The sequence below is a fragment of the Carlito syrichta genome, unplaced genomic scaffold (genome assembly GCF_000164805.1).
Source record: "Carlito syrichta isolate Samal-C Ts95f unplaced genomic scaffold, Tarsius_syrichta-2.0.1 Scaffold111498, whole genome shotgun sequence".
NCBI lineage: Eukaryota > Metazoa > Chordata > Mammalia > Primates > Tarsiidae > Carlito > Carlito syrichta.
In genome coordinates this window covers 128,045-146,238 of record NW_007055594.1, presented here as the reverse complement: position 1 = coordinate 146,238, position 18,194 = coordinate 128,045, and the positions used below count along the sequence as shown (strand labels likewise).

Below are 18,194 nucleotides of genomic sequence, written 5' to 3'. Positions count from 1 at the left end.
GGGTCTCGAACCTGCGGGCTCAGGCAATCCACTCACCTCAGCCTCCCAAAGGCGTGGGATTACAGGCTAAGCCACGGAGCCCGGCTTACAAAATGTATTTTAAAAAATTAGCCAAGCATGGTGGTGCACACCTGTAGTTCCAGCTACTCAGAAGGCTGAGGCAGAAGGATTGCCACAGCCTGGGAGATCAAGGCTGTGGTGAGCTGTGATTGTGTCACTGTACTCCAGCCTGGGCAACAGAATGAGACCCTGACTCTAAATTAATTAATTAATCAATTAATATCCAACCTGGGTGACAGAGAACCCCCCACCAAACCCTTAATTAATTAGTTAGTTAAAGTAAAACAAAGTGCTTTGAGCAGCACCTGGTTCAGTGAACACAAAAAGCTTTCCTCTCATGCCACATCCATCACATGCTCGGGCCTCTCTCATGTGGCTGGGTCCCTCACATGAGACAAAGAAAGGAAATTCTGCTTTATTTTTGTTTGTTGATGGATTGGTTCAACGGAGTTCTGTCCTGGAACAGATAAACTCTGGCTTCAAATTTCTGGCAGACAGGCTGGCCTCGGTGGCTCAGCTTGTAATCCCAGCACTTTGAGAGACCAAGGCCAGTAAATTGCCTGAGCCCGTGGGTTCTAGACCAAGCCGGGCAACTTGGCAAGACCTTGTCTCTACAATAAATCGGAAGTTAGCCAGGTGCGGTAGCGTGCGCCTATAATTCCGGCTACTTGGAAGGCTGAGACAGAAGGATCACTGGAACCAGCAGGTCGACGCTGGGGTGACCGTGAGCATGCCACTGAACTCCAGCCTGGGGGATGGAGTGAGACTCCAACTCAAAAAAAAAAAGAAAATTCTGGCAGATAAACAACTGCTTTACAGCTTGAGCAGGTAGTTTCCCTGAGCCCTGTCACCTCACCTGAGAAACAAGGATGACCATGATGCCCTACTCTAGTCATGTTATTATTTTTGAACTGAGATGGCAGCAGCCATTTTCTTTTTTCTTCTTTCTCTCTCTCTTTTTTTTTTTTTTTGAGACAAGGTCTCTGTCACCATGCTGAGGTGCAGTGTCGTGATCATAACTTGCTGTAACTCCTGGGTACAAGTGATCCTCCTGCCACAGCCTCCCAAAGTGCTAGGACACCACACCTGGCTAATTTTTTTTTTTTTTCTTTTTTAGAGAAAAGGTCTCACTATGTTGCCCATGCTGGTCTTGAACTCCTGGCCTCAAGCAACCCTCCCACCTCAACCTTCCAAAGTGTTGGGATGACAGGCATGAGCTACCACCCCAGCCCAGCCATTTTGAATTGTGATGCCACTGTCCCCCTCCCCTGCTTTATTTTTCTTTTCCCTTTTTTTTTTTTTTGAGTTGGAGACTCACTCAGTTGCCCAGACTGGAGTGCAGTGGCCGCTCCCGGCCACCGCAGCCTCGACCTGCTGGGCTCCGGCAATCCTTCCGCCTCAGCCTTCCAAGTAGCTGGAACTACAGCCGTGCACTATCACGCCCAGCTAATTTTTTTATTTATTGTAGAGATGAGGGCTCGCCAAGTTGCCCAGGCGGGTCTCAAACCCGCGGCCTCAGGCAATCCACTCACCCCGGCCTCCCAAAGCGCTGGGATTACAGGCTGAGCCACCGAGCCCGGCCTTTATTTTTCTCCAAGGCACATAATATGTATTTCACTCATTTATTCTCACTCCCTGGTAGAGTGTCATCTTTAGGAGGATTTATTATTTTTTTGTCCTGTGCTGTATCCCTAGTTTCTAGAACAAGGCTTGTCAGTGGGTAATTACTAAATAAATATTAGCTGGATGAATAGAGGAATGAACTAGCCACTGAGCATGTGGTATATACTGTTCCTGGACTTGGTGGTAATGGGGACACAGCAGTGACTGAGACAGCCCTGCCCTCATAGGGCTCACAGTCCAGTGGGAGAGACAGACGCATCACCAGGCACTGACAGCACAGAGGGGACAGAAGAGGCACAGACTGTGGGGTCAGGGCTGAGATAGGGAGCCCCAGGGGACTATGGAAGCCCAAAGAGCTTCCTGGAGGAGGTGGTGCATGAGCTGATAGGAGTGGGCAAATGAAGAGGAAGGAAAGGGGTGCTTAGCGGGAGAAGCAGCTGTGGGAGGTTTGGTGATAAAAGTGTGGTTTTAGTTCAAGGAACTGAAATATAATAAATATGGCTGAGATACAAAGAATGGTGAGAGAGTAAGCCAAAGAGGTCATTCAGGGAGGATCAATCAGGGCTCTGGGAGCTGTGGTGAGGAGGGAAGATGGTAAGGACAGTTGGGGCCATGGTGTGGGGGTCCAGGGACACCTCAGAGAAGGTGTCTAGGAGACCATGGGACCTCCAGAGCTAGAGTTCAGGGCAGAGGTAGAAACTAGAAATAGAACTTTGGGTTGAGGACAGGGAATTGAAGCTGTCATGGTGGGGAAGGTCCACAGGGGTCCTATAGGACATGGTAAGACGTTTGTACTTTGTCCTGAGGGCAACAGGGAGCCACAGAAGGGTTTTGAGCAGGAGTGGGACAGCTTAGACTTCAGTTCCAGGAAGCGTTCACCATTCAGGATGTTTTATCAGACCTATTTCGTTGTTTTTCAGACTGAACGTCATCTCTGCCTAGGAGGGGCACCTATTTTAAAGGGTCCTTTGAAATAAAGGATCTACTGCTAAGAACAAACAGACAACCAGTTTGCAAAACCAGTGTTCTGTTCTGTTTTCTGTAGACTTGCCAGAGACCATTGATGGTTCCGTCCAAAGGGGTCTGCACCTTCTAGTGACAACCAGCACCTGTAAGCAGGGGAACATTTCTGTTTGAAACCACTGGGAAGATCCTTGGATTTGTCATGTCTCCCGTGGGGTAGCCCACCCAGTGTCTCCTGCAGGCTTCTACACACCCTCCTTCGCATTCTCCGATGGCTTGACTCAGCCTTGCCATTCTTCCCATTCTCTCAGCTTTGCTCTCAGGCTGAGCTGCCCCTACTCGTACCACCCTGTCTGTTCTGGGCTTAGAACACGTGGTGGTTATCTTGTGTGTAAAACGGGTGTCACTAGACCTAGAGAGACATCTAAGACTGTCTCCTCTTTAAGTTTTCCATTCTATTGCTGTTTCCTCTGCTTTCAGCTATTTTTTTTTTTTTTTTTTTTTGAGTTGGAGTCACTTTTGTCACCTAGGCTGGAGGGCAGTGACACACTCATGGCCACCCACAGCCTCAACCCGCTGGGCTTAGGCGATCCTTCCGCCTCAGCCTTCCAAGTAGCTGGGACTACAGACACACGCCACCATGCCTGGCTAGTTTTTGTGATTTATTGTAGAGATGAGGTTTTACCAAGTTTCCCAGGCTGCTCTTGAATCCCCGGGCTCAGGCAATCCTCTCACCTCGGCCGGCCTCCCAAATTGCTGGGGTTACAGGCTGAGCCACTGCACCCTACCTCAGCTAATGTTTATTGAGCAATTACAATGTGCTGGGTACTGGAGATAGAAGAATAAAGCAGACACAGATAGCTTTTCTTTCTTTCTTTCTTTCTTTGAGTCAGAGTCTCACTGTCACCCAGTCTGGAGTGCAATGGCACACTCGTGGCCACTGTAGCCTCGACCAGCTGGGTTCAGGTGATCCTTCTGCCTCAGCCTGCTAAGTAGCTGGAACCATGCCCAGATAATTTTTTGATTTATGGAAGATGTGTGGTCAAGTTGCCCAGGCTGTTCTCAAACCCCTGGACTGAGGCAGTCCTCTCGCTTCTGCCTCCCAAAAGTGCTGGGATTACAGGCATGAGCCACCATGCTTGTCATAGATAGCTTTTCAAGGGACACATGTAAGTTTAATATCTGTGATGAAAGTGTGAACAGGGTCCTAGGAACACACAGATCTCACCAGCCAACATGTTTCAGGGGTTTACTGTGCTTCCTGCCTGCCATGGATGGTCTCATTGACTCTTCCGAGCAAATGTGACGTCAATATTACTCATGTCTCCTTTGTTCAGAGGATGAAAGTGTGACTTAGAGAAGGAAACCTCTTTGTCCAGTTTCACAGAGCTGAGATCTGAACCCAAGGCTTTGGAACTCAGACCCACCCTCTTAACCATTCAGAGATTCCCAGCCACCACCCTCCAGATGGGTGTAAGATGGTACCTGTTTGTTGTTGTTGTTGTTGTTTTGGGGGGGGGCATGGTTTTTTGTTTTTTTGGTTTTTTTTGAGTTGGAGTCTCACTCTGTTACCCAGACTGGAGTGCAGTGGCCACTCCCGACCACCGCAGCCTCGACCTGCTGGGCTCCGGCAATCCTTCCGCCTCAGCCTTCCAAGTAGCTGGAACTACAAGTAACTGGAACTACAGGCACGCGCTACCACGCCCGGCTAATTTTTTGATTTTATTGTAGAGATGAGGTCTCGCCTGCCCAGGTGGGTCTCGAACCCGTGGGCTCAGGCAATCCACTCACCTCAGCCTCCCAAAGGCGCGGGATTACAGGCTGAGCCACTGAGCCCAGCTCAGGGGCGTGGGTTTCAGTCGAGGTCTCACTCTCTTGCCCAGACTGGAATGCAGTGGCTTGATCATGGCTCACCACAGCCTTGACCTCCTGGGCTCAGGTGATTCTTTCACCTCAGCCTCCCATATACCTGGGACTATAGGCACACACTACCACTCCCAGCCTTTATTTTATCTATTTATTTATTTATTTTAATTTTATTTTTTATAGAGACGGGGTCTCGGTTGTCCAGGCTCGTCTCAAACTCCTGGGCTGAAGTGATCCTTCCACCTCAGCCTCCCAAAGTGCTGAGATTACAGGTGTGAGCCTCCATGCCCAGTGATACCCATTTGATAGATGAGGCTAGCAGGGCTCAAAGAATTAACGGTCCATGCCCAAGGTCCCTCAGCAAGAAAGTGGCAGGGATGGGATTTGAACTCTGAACTCTCCGATTTAATCCCTTCTCTGGTGGAGAAGGGATTGAATCTCCCACTGGCACCCTTACCCAGGGTGGGGTGTTCAGGGAGCTGTAACCTAACACACTTCTCAAAAGCCCAGTGGGTTTTACTTCCTCCTTTTCTGTGGGCTGTGGTGTCATGCATCAAGGCAGACAGGGCTGTGAGCCAAGGGAAATGGGGGATATTCTGTGGGCTGGGAGGAGGCACACTTCCTGGCAGAGATTTGCCCCACAAGGAAGCAGAGCCTAAGTACTAGCCTGGGTTAGTTGCGCTGGAGCCCGATGGAGGTTCTGGCATCCTTGGAACATAGGAGCTGAGATGGGGCGAGGAAGAATACCAGCACCCAGCTATGTGAATACCAGCCCCCAGCTACATGAACCCTCCTTCAGTTTCACCCTGCCCTGTTCCCTCAGGAGTCTGAGGGTGGAAGTAGAGGGGACCAGATTTTCTTATCTAAGACTGGGATCTGGGGAAGGGAAACCCCAGCCAGGAGCCCGTGCTATGTTATAATTTATATATATAAAAGTATACATATATATGTATACTTTTTTTATTTTAGCTGGAGTCTCACTCTGTCACCCAGGCTAAAGTGCAATGGCACAATGAGGGCTCACCATAGCCTCTATCTCCTGGACTTAAGTGATCCTTCTGCCTCAGCCTCCCGAGTAACTGGGACGACAATTGCCCAGCACCACACCCAGCTAATTTTTAAAAAAATTTTTTGTAGAGATGAGGTTGCGCTGTGTTGCCTAGGCTGGTCTTGAACTCCTGGGCTCAAGCAATCCTCCCACCTCACCCTCCCAAAGTGCTGGGATTACAGGAGTGAGTCACTGCACCCAGCTATAATTTAATTTCCATGCAAGTCCTGTGCATTTTAAAAAATGAAATAGTAAGTAAAGACCCACAATGAAAAGTAACCAATTTGTGTCTGGGGGTAGATGGGGATGCCTTTGGGTTGTGGCAGGGTGATCTGTTAGGAGCCTTGACAATCACATTTCCTGAGAGCCTCATGCCTGTCAGAAGCGGTCCTATGCATTTTATATATGTTAGTTATTTAAGTTGGGAGGAGTCACTTGGATTTTACACATCTCAGATCTTCTGTGTCCCAAACCAAACTCCTGGAGTTGCCCAGATCGGCTGTTGGCACTGCCATCTTTGCAGACGCTCAAGCCAGGACCCCAGGAGATACCTTTGACTCCTTTTTGCTCTTGGACCCAGTTCCAGTATGGAAATCCCGCCTGTTCCACCTTCAATGTTTATCCAGAACCCACCCATTTTCACTCTTGGCTGCCCCACCTCAGTCACATTCCCTCCAGTTCCAACCTGGATACTCTCAGCACCTCCCCCCGCCCCCCAGTTTGTGTCCCACACACAGCCAGAGGGGTTCTGTGAGCACCTGTATTTGTTTCTTAGGGCTACTGTAACATACTACTACAACTTGGTGGCTTAAAACATTTATTCTCGGCCAGGCATAGTGGCTCACACTTGTAATCCCAGCACACTGCAAGGTGGAGTCAAGAGGACTGCCTGAGCCCATGGTTCGAGACCAGCCTGGGCAACATGGTGAGACCTCACCTCTATAATAAAAATCAAAAAATTAGCCGGGCATGGTGCTGTATGTCTGTAGTTCCAACTATTTGGAAGGGTGAGGCGGAAGGATCATCTGAGCCTAGCAGGTCTAGGCTCTGGTGGCTGTGAGCATGTCACTGCACTCCAGCCTGGGCAACGGAGTGAGACTCTGACTTCAAAAGAGAACGCACAAAATATTTATTCTTGCCCAGTTTTGGAGACCAGAAATCCAAACTCAAGGTTTGGGCGGGGCTGTGCTCCCAGCAGAGGTTTTAGGGAAAATTCTATCCCTAACCCCTACTGGATTCAGGTCGCTCCGGGCGCTCCTGGGTTTGTGGTCCCATCACTCCAATCTCTGCCTACCTGGTCATATGGCCTTCATGTATCTTCTGTCTTATAAGGACACTTATCTTTGGATTTAGAGCCCACCCAGATAATCCAGAATGATCTCATCTCAAGATCCTAAAGTTAATTCCCTCTGCAAAGATCCTTTTTCCAAATAAGGTCACATACACAAGTTTGGGGGTTATGCTTACGTAGGACATATCTTTTTTGAGGCCACCATTCAACCCACTACAGAACCCAAGGCAGATCACACCGCCCCCTCCTTTGCTGGGAACCTGCACATGACCACGCCCTACTCACCACAGTCCATACAGCCCTGTGAGATCTCACCTGTCAGCCTCTGTGATATCTCTTCCTAGCTCATTCCACTGCAGATACACTGGCCTCCCCATTCATACCAGGCATACTCTGACCTCAGAACTTTTGTACTGGCTGTCCCCACTCACCCCCTCCAGAGGTTCATGGCCCCTCCTTGAGGTGTTTCCTCAGGTATCCCCTTCCTGACCTTATTTAAAATTCAAACCATTCCCACCTCCACCTCTCTTCCCTGATTGTCTATAGCACTTGCTACCTTCTAACATATAATTTACTAATTTTTTTTTCACTCTGAGTCTCACTCTGTCACCCAGGCTGGAGTGCGGTGGCATACTCATGGCCATCGCAGCCTCAGCCTGCTGGGCTCAGGTGATTCTTCTGCCTCAGCCTTACAAGTAGCTGGAACCACAGGCGTGCACCATCACACCTGGCTAATTTTTTCATTTATTGTAGAGATGAGGTCTCGCTAGTTGCCCAAGTTGGTCTTGAACCCGTGGGCTCAGGCAATCCTCTCACCTAGGATTATAGGCATGAGCCACTGTACCTGGCCTAATTTACTTATTATTTATTATATTTTTTCTCTCATGTCTGTTTGTTCACAGCTATATCCCCAGTGCCTAAAGCAATATCTGATGCACAATAGGTACTCAATAAATATGTGTACCGTTAATAAACAGCCTTGGCCAGGTGCAGTGGCTCACCCCTGTAATCCCAACACTTCAGGAGGCTGAGGCAGGAGGAGTGCTTGAACCCAGGAGTTCCAGACCAGTCTGGGCAACATAGTGAGACCTTGTCTCTACAAAAAAATTTAAAAAGCAGCGGGGCATGGTGGCACATGTCTGTAGTCCCAGCCTCTCGGGATGCTGAGGTGAAAGGATTGCCTGAGGCCAGGAGGTCAAAGCTGCTATGAACTGTAATCATCATGATCTTGCCAAGGCATTCCAGCCCTGGGCAACAGAGTGAGACCCTAACTTAAAAAAAAAAAATTAAAAACAAAAACAACCAGCCTCCTGAGTAATTGATACTATTGTTATCACACCCATTTTGCAGATGGGGAAACTGAGGCCCCGAGGCATTGTCACTTCTCCGAGGTCAGTCACATAAGTACTGAAGCTCAAATTCAAACTCAGGTATCTGGCTCCAGCACGCACCATGTTAACTGTCTTGCCAACCTAACCCAATCTAAACCACCTCTCCAGTACTGGTTTTCTTAACTGCCTTAGGCATATTGCTTTGATAAAATATGTCGTAAGTTAAAATTAAACCCATCATTACAGACCTGTGATCACTGAACATTTTGAAAGCCAAAAAATCACTAACAATCTGAAGTCATCCATCTTTTTTTTTTTGAGTTGGAGTCTCACTCGGTCACCCAGACAGGAGTGCAGTGGCCGCTCCCGGCCACCGCAGCCTCGTCTGCTGGGTTCCGGTGATCCTTCCACCTCAGCCTTCCAAGTAGCCGGAATTACAGGCATGCCCTACCACGGCCGGTTGATTTTTTTATTTATTGTAGAGATGAGGTCTCGCTGCCCAGGCGGGTCTCGAACCCGCGGGCTCAGGCAATTCACTCCAGCCTCCCAAAGGCGTGGGATTACAGGCTGAGCCACCGAGCCTGGCTCATCTTTCTATTTACTTTTTTTTGTAGAGAGCAGGTCTGGCTATGTTGCCCAGGTAGGTCTTATTCTGGCCTCAAGCAATCCTCCTGCCTCGGCTTTCCAAAGTGCAGGCATTAAGGCATTAGCCACCATGCCCAGCCCTTCCACCTATTTTTGGTTTATTAGCGGCCAACCCATTTCTGACCTGACACTCTCAGCCCTGCCACCTCAGATCTCCACACCCCACTTCTCCCTTCGTTTTGTTTTTATTCATCCTGGCTTCCCTAATTCTATGTTGCCTACTGTTCCAACTCCATGTTCTTAAATAAAACATTTTTCACCAAGGCCTTCAAAGAAAACTGAAGGCAAGCAATTCCTACCCTCCCCCACCGTCCTTTGCTGTGGTCAACCACCTCAAAAGCTGGCATTAACTTCTGCTTCTCATGGTGACCTCTGGAATTTCAAATAACCTTGGTCTCTTGTTGCTTCTTTTGTTGTTGTTGTTGTTGTTTTTGAGTGGGAGTCTCACTCTGCCATCCAGGCTGGAGTGCTTTGGCACATTCATGGCCACTTCAACCTCCACCTGTTGGGCTCAGGCAATCCTTCCACCTCAGCCTCCCAAGTACCTGGAACTCAGGTGCACACCATCACACCCAGTTAATTTTTGGATTTATCATAGAGACAAGGTCTCACTAAGTTGCCCAGGCTAGTCTCGAATCCCTGGGCTTAGGCAATCCTCTCACCTCCACCTACTAAAGTGCTGGAATTACAGGCATGAGCCACCATGCCTGGCCATGTTGCTATTTCTTGCTGGATCCTTTTTACCCATCCCCATTTGTCTTCCTGTCAGGAGAGGAGGGGATCTAGCATGTTCTGCCCTTATTGATCTGAGCTGTGATGTTGATGGGGAGGAGTTTCCAAGTCATCCCTTCAGATCTGGGCTGGATCTTGGAGGAAGGGGAGAGCTAGCTCCTTTTGAGAATTTTCTTTTCATTTTCTTCTTATTATTATTTTTAAATCACAGTAACACATGCTCCTGATTTTTTAAAAGGTGATAAAACTGGTTACACCTGTGTTACTTCTTGACCTACACAGAGATGTTTTCTATACATCTTTATAAATAGCTTATATTTCACAATTAAAAAAAAAAAAAAGGCCAGGCGCGATGGCTCAAGCCTGTAATCCCAGCACTTTGGGAGGCAAGAAGATTGCCTGAGCTCAAGGGTTTAAGACCAGCCTGGGCAACTTGGTGAGAACTCACCTCTACAGTAAATAAAAAAATAAGCCGGGTGTGGTAGTACATGCCTGTAGTTCCAGCTACTTGAAAGGCTGAGGCGGAAGGATCGCCTGAGCCCAGGAGGTCAAGGCTGCAGTGGCCGTGAGCAGTGTGCCACTGCACTCCAGCCTTGGCGACAAAGTGAGACTCCGACTCAAAAAAAAAAAAACAACCCCAAAATAGACTTACAATAAAAAGCAATCTTGGGGCCAGGCGAAGTGGCTCACGTGTATAATCCCAGCACTTTGGGAGGCGGAGGCAAGAGGATTGCCTGAGACCAGAGGTTCAAGACCAGCCTGAAATCTAGTGAGACCTCATCTCTACAATAAATCAAAAAAAATTTAGCCGGGCATGGTGGTGCTCACCTGTAGTTCCAGCTACTTGGAAGGCTGAAGCTGAAGGATCACCTGAGCCCAGCAGGTCGAGGCTGCAGTAGCCATGAGCATGCCACTGCACTCCAGCCTGAGCAACAGAGTGAGACTTCGACTCCAAAAACAAAAAAGTCACCTTGAATTACCCACAAATCCCACTCCTTTGAAGGCAATCACTTTTGACTTGTTGCTTCTCTCAATAACATGACTTTTCTGCAGTTATCCGTTGACTTCCTGCCATGTGTGTTTGGGGTGGGGGGTTGAGGGGAGAGTGCGTTCTGTCCCTGTTTGAGAGAGGTGCCAGCCTCTCTCAACGAAGAAAGGAGGGGTGAGAGAAGAGGTGAGATGAAAGGGAGGGAGAGGAAGGGGGTTCTTCAATTTATTTCAACTGTGGCCTTAAATTCCACTTGGGAGATATGAGATGGGTGGAATCCAGAAGCCTGGACTAAAAAGAATTGTTTTTAATCCCTATCAAAATATCAGTTGACTTAAAAATAATCAAATACTGAAATCCAAGTAGTCTCCACCAAAAAATCCACCATCTCCCTTCCCCTGCCCTTTTCTTCCCATCCCACCCCGTGAGCTGTATCTTCTGCCGGTTTTATCGCCACATCTCTTAATCATATTATGCAACCTTGTTCTCTCCGTTTTATTTCATAAACATGTTATTAATTTTATTTATGTATTTATTTTTGACTAGGTAATGCATGTCCATGGTACAAAAATCCACAAGGTTTGTAGACAAAGAAAGACGTGCGCTTCCTTTTCCTCTTTACCTGTGGCCTCCCTGCTCCACACAGAGATCCTAGGGTGGAGTGGGATCAAGCCCATCCCCAGGCCACGTACGCCCCCGACCCTAGCTAGGTTGGCGGGACCGCGTCTGGGGGGCCGAGCCCCCCTCCTCGCTGCGGTGAGCCCAGGCGGAGGCGCGCACTGCGCAGACGCCCCGCTGCAGTGGGCGGAGCTCCCTCAGGCCCCGCCCCCGCTTTCCTCCCGCCCCTGTTCAGCCTGTTGGGGCAGAAGCTGGGGCCCCGCGGAGGTAGCAGCAACCGCCTGCCGAGTAAGACCGAAGCCCCTCAGGGGTAACTAGGGGGGGAGGATGGCTGGGGATACGGGATGAGGTGTGGTGGGGAGGTCTGGATGGTGCCGGGCTGAGCCGTATGGTGTGGTGGGTACCTGAGGGTGAGGGCGGAGGAGCCACCTGGAAAATACCCCGAGTAGTCCCAGGACCGAGAAGAGCCAGGTACAAAGATTCGCGGCTCCGCCGACCCCCATCCAGGACTGTCCTTTTGGGAATGTCTAGATTAGAGCTCAGCGGAGGGATGAGGGAGGGAGCTGAAGGGGAGCAGTGCGGGTGCTGACGGGGGGCAGGGTGGGCACTGCGGAGTGGTGGCAAGAAAGCAGAGGCGTTGCAGCTCGAGGGGTTTCGAAACCCCTGCTGACCAGCGACCAGCTTCCTCCTTTTGGGACGCAGGCATGGTGTCAGTGGCCCCCGTGATCATGGGGAAGGAGACCCAATGGATCCCATAGTGCAGAGACTAATGTACCGTCTGGGATGTTCCTCTTCTCAAAAAAGAAAAAAAAGCGTAGAACACCCCACACAGTGCCCGCTTTTGTTCTGCCAGTTTGGAGACCCTGACACGCCCACCTTCCCACCTGGGCTCTGCATTTCCCCCAGCTGCCAGGCAAGATGAAGCCTAAACTGATATACCAGGAGGTAGGTGGGATGGGGACCGAATGGGGAGGGACTAGGTACAGTGGAGGGTGGGGACCCTGCCGAGCCACCCTGTTGCCCCTTACCATCCCCATCTCCCAGCTGAAGGTGCCTGTGGAGGAGCCTGCCAGTGAGCTGCCCATGAATGAGATTGAGGCATGGAAGGCTGCAGAGAAGGTAGGAGCACCCTTGATCTGCCTCTGGGACAGGCTGGGCTGCTTCCCTCAGACTGGCTGACCGCCTCCTCCCCACAGAAAGCCCGCTGGGTCCTGCTGGTCCTCATCCTGGCAGTTGTGGGCTTTGGTGCCCTGATGACGCAGCTGTTTCTATGGGAATACGGCGACCTGCATCTCTTTGGGCCCAACCAGCGCCCAGCCCCCTGCTATGACCCCTGCGAGTAAGTGAGGGAGCTGCAGGTGGCAGGGGGTGGGGCCCCGCCATGCTGAGGACACTTAGACACACACTGAGCAGGGCCTGCTCTCAGCCGCACCCAGTGCTTGTGACAATGAGGAGGTTGCAGACTCTCAAGTGCATGCCCACCCCCTCTCTCCACTCGCTGTTTCCATGGCAGCCACAGCGTCATCGTCTATCCAGGTCTACGAACAGACAAACACACATGGCATCTTCCATCCATATCTGTAGACAGACACAGACACCCATATTCACAACCTTCTTTCAGACAATGCACACACACACAAATACCCACAGTCTTCCATCCACACCTGCGGGCACACAGGTGAGCACTCACCTCCCAGCTGGTGGTCTCTGGCACCCCATGGCTGATTCCATCTGTCACCCCCCCTCTTCCCCTCAGAGCGGTGCTGGTGGAGAGCATTCCTGAGGGCCTGGACTTCCCCAATGCCTCCACGGCCAACCCCTCCACCAGCCAGGCCTGGCTCGGCCTGCTTGCCGGTGCCCGCAGCAGCCTGGACATCGCTTCCTTTTACTGGACTCTCACCAACAATGACACCCACACACAGGAGCCCTCTGCCCAGCAGGTACCTGGTGGCCTTGGCCCTGGAAAGCAGTGGGACAGGGGCTGGGGGGCAGTGGGGAGATGTGGGGGTTTCCCCTGCAGCCCAGGAGACAAGCAGGCGTTCTCACACAGTGGATTGGACACAGATGTTTGGAAGCAGCTGCACATGGCCCTCTGGGCTGGGGGTGTTTATCACAGTCATCCGGAGGCTTCTGAATGTCAGGGTGTGGGTTTGGTTATGAGGGATTAGGCTGACAGATGTTATTCACCCACAAGCTGCCCTCACCCTGTGACACAAAGAAATGGAAGAACTGAGCAAGTAACAGCTCAGGCCCAGCCCAGACCACCACTTCCCAGCTGTGTGATCCTAGGCAGGTCATCTCTCCTCTTGGGCTTTGGTTTCTTTATCTGTAAAATGAGACCCATGTAAAGCACCCAATTCTCAGGGCTCTTGTGAGGTTGAAATGGACGAATCCATGTAAATTTTAGCACAGTACCTAGCACAGGGTCCTACAGACAAACTTAAAAAACATAAAAGCTTCACGATTTGAAAAGGAACAGCTTAGTTGGATAATACCTTCCACTGAAAAACATGATGAATTTGACTGGGCATGGTAGCTCATTCCTGTAGTCCCAGCACTTTGGGAGGCAGAGGCAGGAGGATTGCTTGAGCCCAGGAATTCAAGATTAGCCTGGGCAACATAAGGAGACCTCCTCTCTACAAAAAATTAAAAAAATTTGCTGGATATGGTGGCACTCGCCTATAGTCTCAGCTACCTGGGAGACTGACTCAGGGGGATCACTTGAACCCAGGAGTTAGAGGCGCGGTGAGCCATGATCATGCCACTGTACTCCAGCCTGGGGCAACAAGAGTGAGACCCCGACTCAAAAAAGAAAAAAAGAAGGGGCCTTGGACAGAGCCTGGTGCACAGTAGGTACCATGGCAATGTTGACAGTTGCTATTTATTGGCATCATCATGCCTCACCCCATGTCTTCTAACACCCCTAGCCTAAGCCTCACCCCTGACATCCTGAGAGGCCCCTGAAATGATGCATTCAATACTGGATTTTGAGATGGTCCCAGGAGGGGCAGAGAGGCCTTGGCAGGGTCTCAGAGCAGCTGTCTATTAAAAGTGATAGAGATGTTTAAAACAGATAAAGAAGGATTTCAGTGTTTTAATCTGTAAAGCCTTGAATCTATAAAGGCTAATATAAAGCCTGTTTATTCCTAATCACATCTCAAAATAGCCCCACTGGTATGCCTCATGGGTCAGAGAGCTGGTGGCCCAGCCCCTCAGAAGCTCTCCCTTCCCCACAGGGTGAGGAAGTCCTCCGGAAGCTACAGACCTTGGCACCAAAGGGTGTGAAAGTCCGCATCGCCGTGAGCAAGCCCAATGGACCCCAGCCACAGGCGGACCTGCAGACCCTGCTGCAGAGCGGTGAGCTGAGGACCAGCCAGGGACAGGCCAGGCCTGTAGCTGCCAAAGCTGGCCTCTGACCACTGCCCCTGTTGGTCACAGGTGCCCAGGTCCGCATGGTGGACATGCAGAAGCTGACTCATGGCGTCCTGCACACCAAGTTCTGGGTGGTGGACCAGACCCACTTCTACCTGGGCAGTGCCAACATGGACTGGCGCTCACTGACCCAGGTCTGCTTGCACTCTGCCTACCTTCCCTTCTAGGCCACGCCCTGCCGTACAAGGTGCCCAGCCTCCAACTGCACCCCACTTCGATCCAGAATCCTCTCTACCCAGTCTCTGCAATGTCTTCCTTCCTGCCTCCTGCCAGGCCTCCCTAATATCCCCAATCCAGCCCTCCACTGCCTTCTCCCATTCATGGAAGCCCTGGGCTCCCTCTGATCTCTGATGGCAGCTGCCAGCCCCTCAACGAGGCATTCAAGGCCTTCATTATACATTCTCTGTAAGCTCAGCCTTTTTCTGGGATGTTAGAACATGGTAGTAACAGATGGACTTCAGCGAACTCCCAGGCCAATGCAGAGACTGGCCTGTTACTATTCAGTGACAGCCAACAGGAGTCAGGGCTAAGGGTCAGGGAGGCACATGCAGAGGGCTCAGGACTCAGGGCCAGGATGGAGGAAACAGGACTGTGGAAGCTCAGAAGCAGCATCTTATCTAACCTGGGGTATCAGGGAAGGCTTCCCAGAGGGGGAAATAACTATCTGATCCTTGAAGGATATATAGGAATTAGCAGAAGGTAGGGAGGAGGGAACAGCTTAGGGAATGATGTGAAGGTAAGAGGGGACAGGACATCAACTCATTTCCTCAACCAATATTTCCCCAAACCCCTAATTTTACTAATTATGCAGTTAGTTGTAGACAATACAGTTGTAAGTGAGATATGCCTGGTGCCTGTCTTCTCAGCACAATGGGAAGACCAGTTTGTCATCAGAGAGAATGAAGAGAGAAGCCCAAGAGACTATGAGAGCCCAAAGGAATGCCTGGCACAGTTTGGGCAGTCAGGGGAGGTTTCCTGGAAGAGGAAACGTCAGCTTCTGGGTGTGATGGCTCATGCCTATAATCCCAACACTTTGGGAGGTGGAGGCGAGAAGGTTGCCTGAGCTGATGGGTTTGAGACCAGCCTGGGCAACATGATGAGACCTCGTCTCTATAATACATCAAAAAATTAGCTGGGTGTGGTGGTTCATGCCTGTAGTTCCAGCTACTTGGAAGGCTGAGGCTGAAGGATCACCTGAACCCATCAGGTCAAGGCTGTGGTAGTCTTGAGCATGCCACTGCGCTCCAGCCTGGGTGACAGAGTGAACTCTGACTCAAAAAGAAAAAGAAACATATCAGCCAAGACCTACAAATGAGTAGGAACTAGCTTGGTGGAGAGAAGCAATCACATCTGCAAAGTTTCGGGAAACCTGGAATTTTGGAACAACTGAATGATTTCCACCAAAACTTAAGTTCATACTCCTTCCAGGACTTTAGCAGGGGGTGAGGGCAGGAGGGGGACAGAGAGGAGAGTAGACTGAGGGACAGACCAGGTTGGGAGTGTCCCTGTCACCTGCAGGCCCCAGGTCGTTATCCCTGGGCTCAGCACTGCCCTCCCACAGGTTAAGGAGCTGGGCGTGGTCATGTACAACTGCAGCTGCCTGGCTCGCGACCTGACCAAGATCTTTGAGGCCTACTGGTTCCTGGGCCAAGCAGGCAGCTCCATCCCCTCCACCTGGCCCCGGCCCTATGACACCCGCTACAATCAAGAGACACCAATGGAGATCTGCCTCAATGGAACCCCTGCTCTGGCCTTTCTGGCGGTGAGTCTAGGGCCAGTGAGGCCGGCCATGCCTTGGCCCTATGCTGTCGCTTACTGCCTCCCTCTGGCCTAGCCTGGTGATTGTGGGGAGGGAGTTCGCTGAGCACTAGCCCTCACTCCTGCTCACTCTGCTTGGTCAGGGGCCTAGTCTATGTCGCAACCTCCCTAGGCCTTGGTTTCATCTGGAATGTAGGCATCATAGTAGTTCCAACAAGGTTGCTGGCTAAGGCACCACTGTGTTCATACACACCAAGCCTTTAGTGTGGCCCTGTGTAGTCCATCATAGCCAGGCGGCTCTTTCAGTTTAAATTAAATATGACTAACAGTTCAGTTCTCACGGGAAACATTTCCATATAGCCACATTTCAAGCTCTGTCACACACATAGCAAGTGACCGCCATATTGGACATTTCCATCACCGTAGAAAGTCCTCTTGGACAGGGCTGGCTCTTGCCCATGGCAGAGACTGAGCACTCTGGACAAGACACTGATATTTCTAAGCTGTTGATAATTTTGCTAGTTGGGGCAGGCAGCCTGAATCCCCCTAGGGCCTCCTGAGCAAGTCAACTGGCCGAGCCCAGAATCATCCTGGAGGATTCGACCCAAAGGCGTGGATGCAGGGAACACGATTCACGGAGGCCCTTTGCTGCAGTGCCTCCCACAGGGGATTAAGGCTTTCCCCTTTTAGGGTGTCAGTTTCCTCGTCTGTTGTGAGCATTAAGGGAGCTGGGCAAAGGACCTAGGGTGGCACTGGGCACACCAGGAGTGCGTGTTCAGGGTGGGCTGTGAGCAAGTCAGGGAAGAAAATGAATGGAACAGAGCCCTCAAACCTCAGCATGCCTCCGAATCACTTGGGGAGCTTGTTAAAATCCAAATTCCTGGGCCCCACCCCAGCATTCTGATTCAGTAGGCCGTATGCAGTGAGGCCCAAGAATGTGCATTTCTAATAAGTTCCCAGGAGATGCTGTTGCTGCTGGATCAGAGACCTTGCATTGACATCCACTGGGGTAGAGCACAAAATTCTGGAACCAGACAGGCTGGGTTCAAATCCTGGCTCCATTGATCAGCTGTGACTGTAGGCAAGTCACTTACCCTCTCTGAGCCTCAGTTTCTTCACCTGTGAAATGGAGGGGGTAATTATCCCCCGCCTTCATAGAGGCTGAGTATTCGGCGAGACCCACAGGATCTGGCTCATGGCGAGCTGTTTGTACATGGGGTCCACTGTGACAGTGCCTCTGGCGGAGCACATGTCTTGACTGTTACCTCACCCCCAGAGTGCACCCCCACCCCTGTGTCCAAGTGGCCGCACTCCAGACCTGAAGGCTCTCCTCAACGTGGTGGACAATGCCCGGAGTTTCATCTATATCGCGGTCATGAACTACTTGCCGACTATGGAGTTCTCTCACCCGCGCAGGTACTCCTGAGGGCGTGGAGAGGAGATGGAGAGGGAGTGATGGGCTCAGGAAGCCGGTGGGGGTGCCCAGGAAGGAGGACAGATGGAAAAGAAGCGACAGGAGAAGCGGTCACCAGGAGGTGACAGGAGAGGGGATCTAGGTGCTTGAGACAGGAGAAAGGGTTTATGGGACAGACAGGGATGGGATTTTGGAAGGTGGCTTGGGAGGAGCAGAAAAGAATGAGGATATTGGGGCTGAGGGACAAGGACGGGGGGATTGGAAGCCTGAAGCAGGATGTAGGATTTAGGGAGGTGAAAAGCATGGTCCAGCCGGGCTCGGTGGCTCAGCCTGAAATCCTGCGCCTTGGGAGGCTGAGGTGAGTGGATTGCCTGAGCCGGCGGGTTCGAGACCTGCCTGGGCAACTTGGCGAGACCTCATCTCTA

The 18,194-nt window shown here is 51.0% G+C and overlaps 1 protein-coding gene across 8 annotated transcripts in view; it reads left to right on the top strand.

Annotated features, from left to right (window-relative positions):
* Positions 1–18,194, top strand: part of PLD3 (phospholipase D family member 3) — a 24,821-nt gene that overhangs the window by 3,771 nt on the left and 2,856 nt on the right. For 2 of the 8 annotated variants that reach the window (XM_008069872.2, XM_008069860.1), the window contains exons 2-9: positions 12,019–12,110; positions 12,210–12,284; positions 12,362–12,504; positions 12,922–13,105; positions 14,402–14,522; positions 14,604–14,731; positions 16,159–16,359; positions 17,632–17,771. In XM_008069872.2, coding sequence (XP_008068063.1) covers positions 12,084–12,110; positions 12,210–12,284; positions 12,362–12,504; positions 12,922–13,105; positions 14,402–14,522; positions 14,604–14,731; positions 16,159–16,359; positions 17,632–17,771 — 1,019 coding nt within the window. In that variant the 5' untranslated portion in view covers positions 12,019–12,083. Of the gene's footprint in view, positions 1–2,728; positions 2,795–11,066; positions 11,476–11,617; positions 11,637–11,867; positions 12,111–12,209; positions 12,285–12,361; positions 12,505–12,921; positions 13,106–14,401; positions 14,523–14,603; positions 14,732–16,158; positions 16,360–17,631; positions 17,772–18,194 lie in introns of those variants that run through there. The other 6 variants (XM_021718067.1, XM_008069883.2, XM_008069843.2 and 3 more) reach the window with 6 other exon arrangements.